Genomic DNA, 17,655 nt, shown 5'->3' with positions numbered 1-17,655 from the left:
AAAATGTAAATAATTTGGAGAATTTTGATGAGTAAACTATCTGGAAATGACGATTGACGGTTTAGCATTTCACATTCAGCCAGAGATCTTCATCGCATGTTAAATAAAAAAAACTATACTTCACTTAACAAACTGATTGGATAGCAGTCAGGGTTACAGAACTGACATAATGTATTAATAAAATTTGAATCTAAATACAACTGTATCTCATATGCTTATAAAGTCAATGTTTAAAGATGAAAAATAATTCTAACAGTCAAAGTGTGATACTATTTTTATTTTTTTTTTTCTGTATTTTGCCTAAACTAAATCTATGGTTTAATTACAAGGATTAAACAGCTGTCCATCAATTCATTGTCTTCCACTTATTTAATTTTGGGAAGCATAGTAACAGTTTCAGAAGGGAAACACAGAAATCCCTCTCTCAGCTACATTCTCCTGCTCCTTCTAGGGAATCTCAAGGTGTTCCCAGGCCAGACGGGATTTATAGTCTCTCTAGCAACTTCCAGGTCTTTCCTCGGGTCTCCGCCCCAGTGGAACATTCCTGGAAAACCTCCAAAGGGAGACGCCCAGGAGGCATCTTGATCCTATGTTATACCACCTCAATTGGTTACAGCAGCTCTACTTCAGGCTCCCCCAGGTGACGAAGCTGTGTCCGGCCACCCTACAGAGGAAGCTCATTTCAGCCACTTGTATCTGGTAACTTGTTCTTTCCCTTATGATCTATATTCCATTAAACGTACTGAACAGACAGACGTGATCAGACAAACTGTTTAGTATTTATTCATTAAAAATGATGTAATGATTTGGTCTGCATAAAGAACCAACTTTAAATCTATTCAAACACAGTGGCATGTGAACATATCATAAGGACATATGCAAAATCCACTCTTTTATCCGTTAATAACATTTTGTTGTGTACTTGAAGTCTGTAGGAGTGCAGAAAAGTGAAATTTAGTCTGTCCAGGTGCTGTGGAGATAACTTTATATTCTGTTTGGGTCATATTTTTAAATCCGCTGTGTTTGTTCTATTCCCTATTTGAAGTGTTACGTCACAGTATTTGCTATAGAACAGATAAACAAGGACTTCCGGCTAACCAGTTTCATGACTCTACCTTTTTTTTTTCTCCCTGCAATTTTGTAGTCCAAGCTCAAGTATCCCGAAGCTGCAAGTGAATAAGTATAAATGTTCAGTTGTTGGGTGTATTAACCCATACAATTCAATGCTGGTGAAGACCAGCAAGATGAGTGGGTTTGTGGGATGTCTCATTATATTGCCCTGTTCCTGTCCCCTGCAACACTGGAATAACAGGAGGTTCCTCTTCACCAATGTGACAACTGCACTGACGTGGTGACGAGGAGAAGCAGGTTCACTCTGCAAGGCCATATCTCTTCCCGCGCTGTCTTAGTGGTGATCACAAAGCTGGAAGCAGGTGATGCTGGGAAGTACTCATAAGTACTGGTGTGGCATCACATGTTTAAAACTTTATTCCGATTATGTTCATTCACATATTACTTCTTTATTTTAGGTGTTACTGTCTTTAAAATAGTGGCTTACACAGGTTCTGCTATCCTCTTGGTGCTTTTTGCTCTGCTCATCACTTTTAATGGCAATGCAAATGGTAGACTTAGAAGATGCAAAAGCATTGATTTTATACAGAGATTTACTGTGATTCAAAACATTAAAGTACTTCCTTGAGTATGAAACCAGCACTGACAAGAAAAACAGAACTATACTAAGAATATACTATACTTGGAAATAAATGTAGCATTCTAGTTAAAAGCCTGTCCAACAACAAGGTTCAGAACAGGACAAGTGGTCTGTGTCACAATCTGCCATTTAGTGTTTTGTGTTTGTTTACTTTTGCTCAGTCAGGTGTTTTTCTGTTCCTCCATGTCTTTAGCTTACGTCTTTTAGTTGTTTCTCTCTAGATTCTTGTGTTTCATGTGTTTGTTTATATTTACCTTTAGATCTGCTTTCCCTTAGTTTTGTTATTTAGTAGTATCTAGTCTTCTTTGCTGCTTAGTTCCTCATGTTCATTAGTTTAATTAGACACATTACCCTCAGTCTCTCTGCAGCCTGTTCCACACCTGTTCCCTGTTCCCCATGATTACTCTGTCCCTCTGTTCATTGGTTCTCCCTGTATTCCCCGTCTGTATTTAAGCTGGTTTGTTTTCATTGTTCCCTGCTGGTTCCTCTCAACAACTGCCCTGTTACCTTCTTCCTAGTGGTTTATTTTATGTTTGGACTCCTGAACCTGTTCTCTGTGGATTACCTGCTTGTACTCAGTACTCTGCCTGCCTGTCTGTAAGTCTTTCATCGTATTATTAAAACTTCATCTACTCACCATGCGGCCTCCTCGCCATGTTCTGCGCTTTGGTCCTGCCTCCAAACCCTCAAACATGTCTGAGGTTTAGCTTCTTCTTTAAAAAGCATGCCCAACCCCATGATCTGAACAGGAAACAGACTATTTCCTTTTAGTATAGAACCTAGTACGGTAGAAAACCACAGAGCTATATGTGATGACTAGGATTTATGACATGACACCAAAATAAAATATAGAATTGTTGTAAAGTTGTCTTTATAATTGGTTATTAGGGGGTATAATAAATCATATCTTAATAGGAAAATTGGTGTATGTATTAACATGCATACACATAAGAGCACTTGGTCACACCACTTCAATTTCCTGTTGCTCAAAGAGTCGACAAAAAGATCTGCTGAACGATGTCGTGGAGCTATGAAAACCTTCAGATCTGCCTCTGCTGTAAGTTAATTTGGATTTATAAAACTACATAAAGTTTGGCTGTAGACAGGTGTCATCGAGGTGGTAATGCTTTAGTAGGATTAATATGACAAATAGCAGCAAGGTATGTGTTAGAATGAGATTCTAATACAGAAATTTGCTGGTATTGTCATTTATACTTTGTTTTTCTTTATATTGTCCTTTCATATTTTTTTTTTCTACTGAATTTTTTCTTTTAATTATTTACTATTGCTACTACTGCTACTGACTACTACTATTACTTGTACTATTAATAAAAAAACAAAAATATGATAGTAGCAATAACATCTTGCTTTTTTGACATATTTACCTTGTGAAAATCTGTTATATCTGATAACTAGAAGCAATTAAAACATGCTACTAGAGTAAAAGAAACAAGCTAAAATGTTGAATAAAATGAAGCAAAGCAACATCGTTACTTTAAGTATTTAGTAATATTCAGCTGAAGATTAAAATGTTTTCTGTTATTTTGCTGTCTATTAATAAAGAAAAAGATCGCACAACTGATCTTATATGTTCAGGACACAGTTGTATTCTCTGTTTCTGTTGTTACAGTCGTTAAAAACCACTCAGTTGACTGACTGAAACACATTATATAGATTAATTATACCAAGACTGATGTTTTCAGCTCTTTATTTCTAATAATTATGAAGATTTTCTACCTACAGCTAAAAAAAAGTCATCAGACTAAGAAAAAACATTTTTAATACAGAAATGGAGGCTTAATTATCTGGTCAAAGGTTGTTATTTTTAAAAAGTACTTTTAATCTGTCAAATGAGACTCATCAGAACTAGTGGCGATTGCTCTAAGACTGCAAGGGAAGCTCAGCTTCCCCTAAAATGTCAAAAAATGAGTGATCCAATATATGCTGTTGTGTGTACATGTCATTGACTAAATATGCGCTACAATGTGCTCAACGTTTGTTCAGAATCAGCTTCTTATCACTGGTAACGACGCGGCTTTCCTCTCACTCATTCCCGCAGCTTCACAGTGCTTTAAACAGTGAGTTCAATAGCGAAGCAAAAATGCTGGGCTTTGTCCTGCTCTTCGGATGCTCAGCATCTCTGGGGGTCTATGGGGCAGTGGGCTGGCCCGGACGCTCAGCTTCTGCATGATAATTGGATGACCAGCATCCGCCACTGATCAAAACACATTCTAACTGATTGAATATGACTAAATAAAGAACTATATAAGAGTGTTGTTAGCCTGTTAGGACAGAAATGTTTTACCTGAAGTATGAGGAAATAGCCTTCAACAGAACAATTTGTTGAGAGTCGAGTAACAAGCCATGTTGGATTTTTTTTTTTTTTTTTGCTAAACAATCATTTTACCTTTGATTTTGAATTAATATGTTTAAAGAGAATTAGAAAGGATTTTGTGGTCAGTCTTTTAAACCTCTGTTCTTCCCCTATGCAACGAAACATGGTAACACAGTTATGACAAATGTACTGTGCTGATTTTTTTATTTATTATTTATTATTCTTAGAAAAATTAAAACACCAAACATTTTTTGTTGCGGGGGTATATACTGCAAAAAGGTTTGGTAATGCAATGTCTTTAAAAAAAAAACTACCACTTTATGAATATAACATACATATTTAATCCTTTTAAATATTTAGGGCAATTTTAATGTTAGAAAGTGAACCTCTGCCCTAGTTTCAAGTCTTTTGCAGCAGACATTTCTTCTTTGTTTGGTCCCATCTAACCAGATCACATTCTTTCATGTGTGTTGAGGCCATGCATCACTTGGGCAAACAGGTAGAGTGGACTTTATATGGCTTTCTTCTTCCATAAATGGCAGATTTCTAGAGTGCACTACTAATAGACCTTTCACTACTGAGCAGACGATCTATGCAGTACCTCCAAAATTATTATTGGCCTCTTGGCTTCTTTTCCAGTTAATGTTCTACTTGTCTACCCTTTAGCCTTAAACATTGTGGTTGTAACATAAAAAAATGTGAGGAAATTCAAGCAGTTTGAATATTTTTTCATGACGCTTTTGCTGGTTGCAAACTTTCAATTCAGGACACTAACTTCTTAATTACTTTGATAGAAACTGACTTCTTTGGGAGCAAAGTTGTGTCTACAAAAAATATGACTCTTTTTTTGTTATGGTGGTGAAACATTCTTGAGATTCATATTACAAAAGCATTATGATCAAAACATGTTTTTTTAATTGTACATTTACACTGTTTTTAAGTCCAGGCCTAAACACAACACTATGCATCTCCAAAGGTTATATCTACAATGTTTCTGATGTTATGTTTTCTTCTCTACACAGTTGCTTTATGTTGTGTGACCAATGCAGTGATCCATGTATCTGGATATGAAGGCACAGGAGTAAATATTGTTTGTCCCTACAATCTCAACTTTGAGCATCATGAAAAGTACCTATGTAGGAATGATTGTAAACAGGATGAGGATGTTCTGGTAAAGAGCACAGAAGGAACGAAGGGAAGATACTCCACCAGCGATAATAAGGAGAAGCACACTTTCAAGGTGACCATTTCTGATCTAAGTTCTAAGGATGCTGGCAAATATTGGTGTGGGGTGTCCAAGTTTGGATATGACACCTTCCCTGCAGAAGTCTCACTGAAAGTAGAGAAAGGTAAAGAAAAATGCAAATGATATTATACATGATGAGGGATGAATATAAACAAATATATGTATTGGTTGTTCAGAGGTTTTTTTCTCTGTACGAAAGGTTTCATGTAAAAACCTTTGAACATTTTGGCTTAGAAGCCAGCAATTAAGGGCAGCATCACTTGTTCATATCTACCCATCTCTGCAATGAAGTCTAGAAAATTCATAAAATGTAGGGAGGGCAAGTTAGCACCATTTCTACTCATGGTAATTAAAAGGGTTTTACATGGAAAACATAGTACACAGAAATATAAAACACATAAACACGAAACAAAATCACATAAAAAGATGAGATGTTTTAACAAAAAATAAATAAATATCAAAATGACAAATTTAAGCACATAAAAAGATGAAAAATGTTAGAAATGATAAAACAGTCTTTGACTTTTGTGGGAAACTGCATAAACAATAATTCTTTTAGTTCTGAGTTAAAGATGCCAACAGGTTCTGCACATCTCAGATTTATTACAGTGTGTTCAGAGCTAAAATTAAAATACGATTTAATAACCCTTATTTAACAACCTGCTACAAGATTAAAGGGAATTTTTGAATAGTTTAGATCTGTTGTGACATTGCAGCATTTCCCAAAACAGATTAAATTCAGCTTTTAAAATGAAGCAGAAATATTGCATGTATTCTGTGCATAAGCCAAACACATATTGTTCCCCAAATCATAAATTCTAACTTTCTATCTAACAGAGTGGTGTTGTGTGAAGACCACCAGGATTAATGGCATTGTGGGAAGTCCCATTATGATGTCCTGTCCTCATCCACCACAACACCAGGATAAGAGAAAGTTCCTCTGTAAGGGAGACCACCGTGATAATTGCACCGATTTAGTGACAGGCGGAAGCAGGTTCACTCTGCAAGACGATGTCTCTTCCAGCTCTTTCTTGGTGAGGATCACAAAGCTGGAAGAAGGTGATGCTGGGACATACTGGTGTGGTTCTGATTCAAAGTGGAGTCCTGGAAACTACACCAAGATTGAGCTGACAGTTGGTAAGAAACCAGAAAACAAGAGGAAAAAAGCAGATAAATATGAATTCATTCAGGTTTTATTTTCAGAGGTTAATTGCAAATCATGCAGAGAACTTGCTATCTACTCAATTCTTTAGCTGGATTACCCTCTCTTCTAGTTTCTGTCTACTGTCTGCATCTGGCACTGTGCTTCATCTTTGTAAAATATCTCACTTTAGTGTTCATATCATTATCAATGATCTTACAGCCCGCTTGTGAAACTATCATGTGATGTATGGTTACTCTGCAAAGAAACCAAAGATCTTACAGCAACCTCCAGTCTTTGCAATGTGTCTTTGCAGATACTTACAGACTCGTGGCATAGTTCAGAACATTTGATGAGGACTTTACCCTTACAGGGCCATCTCTCTTTCTTTCTGGAAACACGATGTTTCCCACTTTGATCCTGCATCATCGGGTAATCTTTCCGTCTTTGGGCAATACTTGGTCTCTACAGCCATGGGGTTCCTCCTCGTGTGCATTATGGGATTTTTTGTTATGATGCTGGGGTGTTTGGGTTTTGGTTTTCATTTATTTGTGTTTTGATACTTCTGGTGTCTTTGTTACAGTTGCAATAGTCTTGCTGTAATTAGTTAATTTCTCTGTGTGCATTAGTGTTAGAAAGGTCTGCCATATTAGTTTGTTCCTTTAGATTCATCTTCTTACAGTGCTTTCACATTAAATCTTTTGAACGCTTTTTACTGTGCCAGAGTTTGGTGTCTGGAGTGGATCACGTCAGTATGAACCCATTCCAGACCCTGGAACACATCAGAGAACCACAAAGAACCGGTTTTCCGAACCCTGGAGGGGTTTGCTTGCAATGTGAATGCTTCTTAGATCCCCAGCTTACCAAAACCACCTAAGCAGGAACATGTAATGCAATGTAAGAGCAAAACATTTTAGTAGAGTAAGAAGAAGAAGAAAATCAAAGCAAGAGCACAAATCCGAAGACAAAAGAGTTTGAAAATGTCTTGTGGGGCTAAGTAGAGTAGTGAACACCAAAGTAGCAACAGAAACCGCAGCACTGCCAGCGTTTTGTGTTGCACTATTTGCTTGTTGTGAATATGATGGCGGAATGTGATGTATGATCTGCTTTTGGTCCCGACCAATCGATCAGCACAATGCTGGAGCAATACGTCCACTGAAATAATCCATTGCTACTGTGTGACTTTTGGCCCAGTCTAAGAATCTCTGTTTGAAAGCATACCAGGCAAACTGAAAGTGTGAGTTATCTTACCTTTATGAATTCCTGGACTGATCCCTGGACCAGACCAGCAGTGTGAATGTGCCTTTACTTATTTCTTGTGTTCTGTTCTCTGTGTATTCTAGTTTATTCTCCTATAGGTCAGTATTTGTTTTTTTCCTCTTGGTTTGTGATTTCCTTTGTTTCAGGTTTAGTTTCCTCTGTTCACTGTGTTAATTAGTCTCCTTCCCTCAGTTTCTCTGCTCAGCACCCTCTGCTCAGCACCCTCCATTCCCCTGATTAGCTCACCTGGATCCACTGTCATTGTTCACACCTCCCTCAAAATGTAAGCTCACTGGTTTCCATTGTTCTTTACTTGTTCCTCCCTTTACTCTGCCTTGCTCCATGTACGCCTCTCCCTGCGATCTCCCAGTAAGTCTCCTTTTTATGGTTATTACTAAAAACTGCTCTTTGCCACATTCAGTTCTCTGTGCTTGGGTTCTTTATTAACCCACAAATGGGGTATTTTTAGTTTTAGCTGCTGTGTATTCTGTTCACCTATTTCTTAGTAATAATATGTACAAAATGGTTATTGCAAGCTAGGCAGAACAATATGTAGTCATAACTTTGACACATACACTTTCTGCCTGACAGAGTGGTGCTGTGCGAAGACAAACAACATACAGGGCAGTGTGAGTTACCCCCTTCATTTTTACTGCCCCTATTCACCACAACGACGTCATAACAGGAAGTTCCTCTGCAAGGGAGATCAGCGCAGCAACTGCACTGATGTGTTGTTGAGTCAAAGCAGGTTCTCTTTGCAAGATTATGAGTCCTCCAGTTCTTTCTCTGTGAGGATCACAAACCTGGAAGAAGGTGATGCTGGGACATACTGGTGTGGTTCAGACTCGAAATGGGGTGCTGGAAATTACACCAAGATTGAGCTGTCTTTAGGTACGTGTTTATTATAATAAACAATATTATTACATTTGTTGTGATTATGAGTATGAATATATTATTTAATATTAATACTTTAATATTTTATTAAATAATATTTCAGTCTGTTAAGGGTTGTCCTGTGAATACCAACCCAATAAGGCGGTGGTATTAGGACAAAATTGAAAGGGACGAGCCAAGCTCTGACATTATTGAGCAGCAAAACTCTATTCACACATGGAATGAATTACCACAATTTCTGAAAATACAAGAATTTATTAACAAGAATAAGTCAACTCAAAATTAAACATATTTCAATCAACAAACTCTTTACTATACTAACACACCCTACCAAACTACCAAGCAGAATTAAAGAATAACGAAGACTAATGGGCTATGTACAATATAAACAATTTGGTTAAAGATGATTGAAAACCATGACTGAAAGACTGATGCAACATTACCATGCAATGTTTATGTTTGAGAACCAAGGATTATCTTGAAGAATCTGGAAATGAAGTTAAGTTAGTCTTGGAACTAACTTAGACAAGAATTGGTATACCTTCAAACAACCATTCACAATGCAAGATCAGATAAAATATAATTTTAATAAAATAATATTTTAAAGAATGATTTGCTAAACAAAACCAACTGTCTGGATGACCAATTCTCAAAGGTGTTCAATTAGCTGCTTTTTTGGGTAAATGACCTTTAGCTGAGTCTTAATAGGCAAGCACATGTTCTTAGCTGTTAGCAGTTGGGGCTAACAAATTAAACTTGTTGCTTATCATCAGAATCAAACACATACCTTTAAAATATCACTAACAAGAGGGTTGAAATGCATAAGTAAGCGTGGACGGCACATTATGGCGGCACGTTATGGCCGATCTTCTGCAATCACCCTTTAAATAAAGTTTGTCTTAACTTTAAACCACAAACACAGAACACACAAACTGAGCACATATGCTGAGCAGATAATCTGCTAGCACTAAGATGGCTGAGTTTGTCAACACAAACAAAACCAAACATTATAAAATGAAAAATATTTTGATTATTTCATTCTAAACTACTTCTCTCTGCCCAAAACACAACCTCTTGCGTAAACTGTGCTGAGGAAAAGTTGTCCGGGGCGACAAAGTTGCAGAAAGCATCCACAGTGAACAAAGGGTTAACTTGCTAACCTCCGTAGCTGTGGGGTGGGGCGGCTCGTTCTGTCGGCTGGCCAAACTGCATGTTACTGATGTAGCCACAGTGATGCGGTTCCACTGTCCTTCCTTCAGACCGGGAAAAACTGCAACACTCGGCGTTGTAGAGACAGGGTCTCTGCTGGGAACTCTCTAGAACACAGTTTGCTTCTGTAGACCTCAGAGAGAACGTCAAGCCATGCTTGTACCTTAATTACCCCGTTCATGAATGAATACGAGATACACAAACAGCAATTCATTCCTACTTAACTTAGCACATATGATCGCATGATCGTATGACACTCTTGGATCCAGTTTGAAGAGTTATGTCTGTTTGCCTGCAGAGAGACATTAGCGCGCTGTGTCCCTCCATCCAGTTTCTCTGAGGACCTGCGTGGAAGAGGTCTGTTTGTTGCAAAGCGGTGTTTTTATTTGGACAGTGATGTCACAGGAAGTCTACTGTTACTCCTGTTCCTGGCTGTGCTGGAAGTAGGTTAATGCAATTTATTTTGAAAGTTCAAGAAAAGTTCTTACTGGCCGTTAATGTTTTAACTCATGGTTGAGGTCCCAGGGGGTGTGACATAGTTTAAAAAGTAAAACTGTATAATTAAAACAAGAGGTTATGCATGATTTACAGACACTTTTACACACACGGACAAAATTGTTGGTACCTCTCAGTTAATGAAAGAAAAACCCACAGTGGTCACTGAAATAACTTAAATCTGACAAAGGTAATAATGAATAAAAATTCTATGAAAATGAACAAATGAAAGTCAGACATTGCTTTTCAAACATGCTTCAACAGAATTATTTTAAATAATAAACTCATGAAACAGGCCTGGACAAAAATGATGGTACCCCTGAAATTAATGTGACCAAAGGGACATGTTAAATCAAGGTGTGTCCATTAATTAGCATCACAGGTGTCTACATTCTTGTAATCAGTCAGTGGGGCTATATATAGGGCTACAGGTAGTCACTGTGCTGTTTGGTGACATGGTTTGTACCACACTCAACATGGACCAGAGAAAGCGAAGGAAAGGGTTGTCTCAGGCGATTAGAAAGAAAATTATAGACAAGCATGTTAAAGGTAAAGGTTTTAAGACATTAGTCCAGTTCCGCTTGGAATCTGCATGGAAGAGGTCAGTTTGTTGCAAAGCAGGGTTTTTATTCAAACAGTGATGTCCTGTTCCTGGCTGTGCTGGAAGTAGGTTAAAGCGATTTATTTTGAAAGTTGTAGAAAAGTTCTTATTCGCCTTTAATGTTGTAACGCATGGCTGGGGTCCCAACACATTTTAGAAATATATTAAGTACTGTATAAATACAACACTGCTGACTTTGGGGTTAGACATAGTTTTAAAAGTAAAACAAATCTCATAAGTAAAACTGTATAATTAAACAAGACGTTATGCATAATTTACAGACACTTTTACATGCTTGCTCTCCAACTGTATAGCCACGGCTGCACTTTATGGTCTCTCCACTGTCAAGTTCTGTCAAGATGCCTTTATGGCTTTTTAATCCATTTTTAAAAGGAAAGTAAACCAAACCAAATGACAGTGTAAATTGTTTTTGTCATTTCCCAGCCGAATAATATAAAGCCCTCCAAATGCACCCTAAAACTGTATACTACCTTTCAAAACTAATGGCACTGAAGTATGCTATAATACACCTCCATCAGACTCTCACGGCTAAAATGAAAACACTGAAAACAAGCCAGATTCCCCCTTACTTGTGTTATCTCATCAACATGTCATTCATGATTTCCAAACAGAACTTTAATGTTATGATTCATCTGACTCTGGAACAGTTTTTCACTTTCTCATGATCCATTTTTAAATGACCTTTGCAAGCTGTGAACCATGATCAGCTCAGGTTCTTCCTTTAGATGTAAGGGCATTAACCACCAACGTTTTGAAGCCATGCAGTTTGTTGAAGAAAAATTGTATTTTCTAAAGAAAGAGAACGATGATAACCATTCAATCAGCTTTATTAATTTAGCTTTTGAGGACAATTTTATTGAAATTTCACAATAATTTGACACATATTTGTGCAAACCTGCAGAACATCCTCCCATTTTGAATGTGACAGACTTCTCTTTGGTCTTCTTCTGTATGTAATAGTGTTGCCACTTATTCTTACCAGTTACAAAGTTTTCTTACAGCTGAGTTATATTTTTAACTCATCAACGACAATCAAAAAGTATCTATTATATTTCACTTTCGGTATGCTTTTTTAAGTTCTGTCATTGAAAATATATTGCTTTGTGGTTTTTCAATTGCCTTTTGTATTGCATGTAAACTTTTTTTGGAGCATATTTGTATTTTATGATTGTATATCTTTCTGACAGAGTGGTGCTGTGTGAAGACTGAAAAGATGAGGGGCATTGTGGGACATTCCATTGCTTTGTCTTGTCCCTATCCACCACACCATTGGAATAGCAAGAAATTCCTCTGCAAAGGAGAACACAACGACACCTGTAATGATGTGTTGCTGAATCAAGGCAGGTTCACTCTGCAAGATAATGTGTCGTCCAGTTCTTTCTTAGTGAAGATCACAGAGCTGGAGGAAGATGATGCTGGAATGTACTGGTGTGGTTCAGATTCCAAGTGGAGTGCTGGAAACTACACCAAGATTGAGCTGTTAGTAGGTAAGGCAGAGTCAGCTCTGTAGATTGGTTTGTAAAGCCAAATCGAGAATTACTGCACTATTTCAGGGTGTCAAACATCTGTTTATGTGCCAAGATAAAGCAAATGAATCAATAAAGAATATTTACATAAACAGAATCAACCATATCTGGAATTACAGATCTACATAATACAAGAATGCAATATTGATTAGACAAGGATTTGTGTCTGCATACCAAATCATGCGTTGTTTCAAATGCATTTACAGATGTCATCAGAAGGTGTCATCAGCATTGAATTTAGTTTATCTGTCAGATTGTTTGTATCGTTTAGAAGGGGTAGCTCTTTTTGTGTTAAATTTGGAGGATCGTTGCAATGAATCCAGGCTATGTGTTTTTTTTTTTTTTTTCATGTTTTGTTAATTATTCAATTGACTCATGTTTGGGCAACTGCTGAGCAGTACAATGGAAAAGAAATACCTGTGCTCAATAGGTAGCAAATATATATTGGAGTACATTCTCAACTTGGTCTTTCACAGTTAATGATACTTACGATATACATTGCTCAAAAAAATAAAGGGAACACTCAAATAACACATCCTAGATCTGAATGAATGAAATATTCTCATTGAATACTTTGTTCTGTACAAAGTTGAATGTGCTGACAACAGAATCACACAAAAATCATCAATGGAAATCAAATGTATTAACCAATGAAGGCCTGGATTTGGAGTCACACACAAAATTAAAGTGGAAAAACACACTACAGGCTGATCCAGCTTTGATGTAATGTCCTTAAAACATTTACTTTTCCTTCCCATAGAAAGGACTCCTGGATCAGTGCTTCTTTGTTCTCTTTGTGTCTCTGCTCTGTTCTCTCAAACCCCCAGTCGGTCGTGGCAGATGACCGCTCACACTGAGCCTGGTTCTGCTGGACGTTTCTTCCTGTTAAAAGGGAGTTTTTCCTCTCCACTGTCGCTACATGCATGCTCAGTATGAGGGATTGCTGCAAAGTCAACGCCAGTCACTGTCCACTGTCTCTACATGCTCATCTGGGAGGAGTGAATGCTACAAGTCACTGACTGGATGCAATCTGCTGGGTTTCCTTAGATAGAAAAACGTTTTATCCAATTTGAATAAATAACTAACTCTGACTGCACTGTTCAATGATTAGGATTAATTGGAATGTATGTACCTGACTGTTGTGGAGTGCCTTGAGACAACATGTGTTGTGAATTGGCGCTATATAAATAAAACTGAATTGAATTGAATTGAAAACAAGTCAAAATGACATGCGGCCCTCCAAAGAAATGCCACCCCACACCATTACTGACCCACTGCCAAACCGGTCATGCTGAAGGATGTTGCAGGCAGCAGATCGCTCTCCACGGTGTCTCCAGACTCTGTCACGTCTGTCACATGTGCTCAGTGTGAACCTGCTTTCATCTGTGAAGAGCACAGGGCGCCAGTGGCAAATTTGTCAATCCTGGTGTTCTCTGGCAAATGCCGAGCGTCCTGCACGGTATTGAGCTGTGAGCACAACCCCCATTTGTGGACGTCCGGTCCTCATACCATCCTCATGCAGTCGGTTTCTAACCGTTTGTACAGACTCATGCACATTTGTGGCCTGCTGGAGGTCATTTTGCAGGGCTCTGTTCTGGCAGTGCTCCTCCAGTTCCTCCTTCCACAAAGGCGGAGGTAGTGGTCCTGCTGCTGGGTTGTTGCCCTCCTACGGCCTCCTCCATGTCTCCTGGTGTACTGGCCTGTCTCCTGGTAGCGCCTCCAGGCTCTGGACACTACGCTGACAGACACAGCAAACCTTCTTGCCACAGTTCGCATTGATGTGCCATCCTGGATGAGCTGCACTACCTGAGCCACTTGTGTGGGTTGTAGAGTCTGTCTCATGCTACCACGAGTGTGAAAGCACCACCAACATTCAAAAGTGACCAAAACATCAGCCAGAAAGTAAAGGTACTGAGAAGTGGTCTGTGGTCCCCACCTGCAGAATCACTCCTTTATTGAGTGGGTCTTGCTAATGACCAAAGATTTCCCCCTGTTGTCTATTTCATTTGAACAACATCATGTGAAATTGATTGTGAATCAGTGTTGCTTCCTAAGTGGACAGTTTGATTTCACAGAAGTTTGACTTACTTGGAGTTATATTGTGTTGTTTAAGTGTTCCCTTTATTTTTTTGAGCAGTGTAGTTGATGCAATGAGAAAACAAATGCAAACTGTGTACAGTGCCTTGCGAAAGTATTCGCCTCCCTTGAACTTTTCAACCTCTTGCCACATTTCAGGCTTCAAACATAAAGATATAAAATTCTAAATTTTTGTGAACAATCAACAACAAATGGGACACAATCGTCAAGTGGAATGAAATTTATTGGATGCGTCAAACTTTTTTAACAAATAAAAAACTGAAAATTGGGGCTTGCAATATTATTCGGCCCCTTTACTTTCAGTGCAGCAAACTCACTCCAGAAGTTCAGTGAGGATCTCTGTCCCAAATGACTGATGATGATGAATAGAATCCATCTGTGTATAATCAAGTCTCCGTATAAATGCTCCTGCTCTGTGATAGTCTCAGGGTTCTGTTCAAAGCGCAGAGAGCATCATGAAGACCAAGGAACACACCAGGCAGGTCCGAGATACTGTTGTGGAGAAGTTTAAAGCCGGATTTGGATACAAAAAGATTTCCCAAGCTTTAAACATCCCAAGGAGCACTGTGCAAGCAATCATATTGAAATGGAAGGAGTATCAGACCACTGCAAATCTACCAAGACCCGGCCGTCCCTCTAAACTTTCATCTCGAACAAGGAGAAGACTGATCAGAGATGCAGCCAAGAGGCCCATGATCACTCTGGATGAACTGCAGAGATCTACAGCTGAGGTGGGAGAGTCTGTCCATAGGACAACTATCAGTCGTACACTGCACAAATCTGGCCTTTATGGAAGAGTGGCAAGAAGAAAGCCATTTCTCAAAGATATCCATAAAAAGTCTCATTTAAAGTTTGTCACAAGCCACCTGGGAGACACACCAAACATGTAGAAGAAGGTGCTCTGGTCTGATGAAACCAAAATCTAACTGTTTGGCCACAATGCAAAACGATATGTTTGGCGTAAAAGCAACACAGCTCATCACCCTGAACACACCATCCCCATTGTCAAACATGGTGGTGGCAGCATCATGGTTTGGGCCTGCTTTTCGTCAGCAGGGACAGGGAAGATGGTCAAAATTGATGGGAAGATGGATGGGGCCAAATACAGGACCATTCTGGAAGAAAACCTGTTGGAGTCTGCAAGAGACCTGAGACTGGGACGGAGATTTTTCTTCCAACAAGACAATGATCTAAAACATAAAGCCAAATCTACACTGGAATGATTCACAAATAAACGTATTCAGGTGTTGGAATGGCCAAGTCAAAGTCCAGACCTGAATCCGATCGAGAATCTGTGGAAAGACATGAAGACTGCTGTTCACGAACGCTCTCCATCCAACCTCACTGAGCTTGAGCTGTTTTGCAATGAAGAATGAGCAAGAATTTCAGTCTCTCGATGTGCAAAACTGATAGAGACAAACCCCAAGACTTGCAGCTGTAATTGCAGCAAAGGGTGGCGCTACAAAGTATTAAAGCAAAGGGGCCGAATAATATTGCACGCCCCACTTTTCAGTTTTTTATTTGTTAAAAAGTTTGACACATCCAATAAATTTCATTCCACTTCACGATTGTGTCCCACTTGTTGTTGATTCTTCACAAAAAATTTGAATTTTATACCTTTATGTTTGAAGCCTGAAATGTGGCAAGAGGTTGAAAGGTTCAAGGGGGCTGAATACTTTCGCAAGGCACTGTATAAACTTTTTTTCAGATGTTTTGGTTAGAAAAGAGTCACACTATATACCATACCATCTTTATTTGGAAAGCACTTTAAGACAAATCAAGATTCACAAAGTGCTGTTTATATTGCAAACAAAACATACAGGAAACCGACAGGTTAAACATAGACAATTTAGAATATGCATCCTAGAAATTAAGATAGATAAAAAAGGAAATAAAACATAATCCAACCTCTCAGGAAGTTTTAAACGCTTTTGCAAATATGTGTGTTTTATGTGCACTGTAAATATTTTATTTTCCTTTGTTTTATTTTCAGATGCTTCCCCTCTTAAAATGGTGGCTTACATTGTCCCTGCTGTCCTGCTGGTACTTTTAGTTGCTATGTTCATAGCATATGAATCCAAATCAAACGGTAAACATTAGATCTATATTAAAAAGAAGCTTTAAAAACAGACATAAATCTTGAACCAAAATGTTACCTAGAAATTTGTGTTCCAGGAGCTCAGGCCAGGAAAGACAAGAGAAGAAGAAAGCTTGAAGCTCCAGAGATGGTGGGTGCCACTGAAGTAAAAAAGAAAAATCTTAAAAATCAATCTCAACAGTGACTCTGGCTGGCATCCATGTTGGCTAATAACACAAAGATGATAACACACACCTGGACAAGGACCCAAGTTTATTTTGTCATTAGGCGCAGTGATGAGGATTGTAATAGAGATAAAAAAAATACTGCTGGAGAACCATGTGCGCTTTTTATTAGATGAGACTAAGATTTCTTCTGTTTTTGCCTTTTTTTTGTTACACACGTTTCAGATTATCACACAAATTGTTATATTAGACAAAGATAACCTTAGCACAATGCAATTTTCAAATAATTAAGAGTAAGAAAGATATCCAAACCAACCTGACCCTATGTCAACATATTATTGTCTACTTTGTGAAATCAAGAATGAATTGTGATAAACCACATTTCCATTCAGCATCACCACAACCAGGCCTGATTACTGCCATCACTATCCTAGTATCAAAAAATTATTTAAATAGAACCTGTTTCACGAAATGAAGTTGGCTAAAAGATCTCACAAAGCAACATGTATTGCATCCACCTAAAAAAATTCAAAAACAGATGTGAAAAAGAGTTTCAAAACACTGGTGTCGGTTACAAAGTCATTTCTAAAGTTTTGGAACCAGAGTGAGAGCCAAAATCCACAAATAGAGAAAACATGAAACAGTGATGAATCTTCTCATGAGTGGCCAGTCTACCTGAATGATTATAGAGGGCATCAACCAGTCGTCCAGGAGGTCATCAAAACAATTCTGCAAAGAATAGTGGGAAAAAATTCCTCCACAGTGATGTAAAAGATACATTGCAAATGCTTGATTAGAGTTGTTACTTCCCAGGGTGGTACAACTAGTAATTAGATTTGGGATGCGATTACTTCTAC

At 38.3% G+C, this 17,655-nt stretch overlaps 1 protein-coding gene across 2 annotated transcripts in view; it reads left to right on the top strand.

Annotated features, from left to right (window-relative positions):
- The window catches only part of LOC124868364 (polymeric immunoglobulin receptor-like), a 35,758-nt gene that overhangs the window by 16,711 nt on the left and 1,392 nt on the right, over nt 1–17,655 (top strand). Inside the window, exons 8-16 of one of the 2 annotated variants that reach the window (XM_047365565.1) lie at nt 452–699; nt 1,145–2,308; nt 2,704–2,768; nt 5,069–5,395; nt 6,130–6,429; nt 8,285–8,584; nt 12,101–12,400; nt 16,530–16,625; nt 16,712–16,764. In XM_047365565.1, the coding sequence (XP_047221521.1) occupies nt 2,729–2,768; nt 5,069–5,395; nt 6,130–6,429; nt 8,285–8,584; nt 12,101–12,400; nt 16,530–16,625; nt 16,712–16,764 (1,416 nt within the window). In that variant the 5' untranslated portion in view covers nt 452–699; nt 1,145–2,308; nt 2,704–2,728. Of the gene's footprint in view, nt 1–451; nt 700–1,144; nt 2,769–5,068; nt 5,396–6,129; nt 6,430–8,284; nt 8,585–12,100; nt 12,401–16,529; nt 16,626–16,711; nt 16,765–17,655 lie in introns of both variants that reach the window. The other variant, XM_047365566.1, reaches the window with a different exon arrangement.

Source organism: Girardinichthys multiradiatus, chromosome 5 (genome assembly GCF_021462225.1).
Source record: "Girardinichthys multiradiatus isolate DD_20200921_A chromosome 5, DD_fGirMul_XY1, whole genome shotgun sequence".
Classification (NCBI taxonomy): domain Eukaryota; kingdom Metazoa; phylum Chordata; class Actinopteri; order Cyprinodontiformes; family Goodeidae; genus Girardinichthys; species Girardinichthys multiradiatus.
This window is presented reverse-complemented; position numbering and strand designations above follow the sequence as displayed.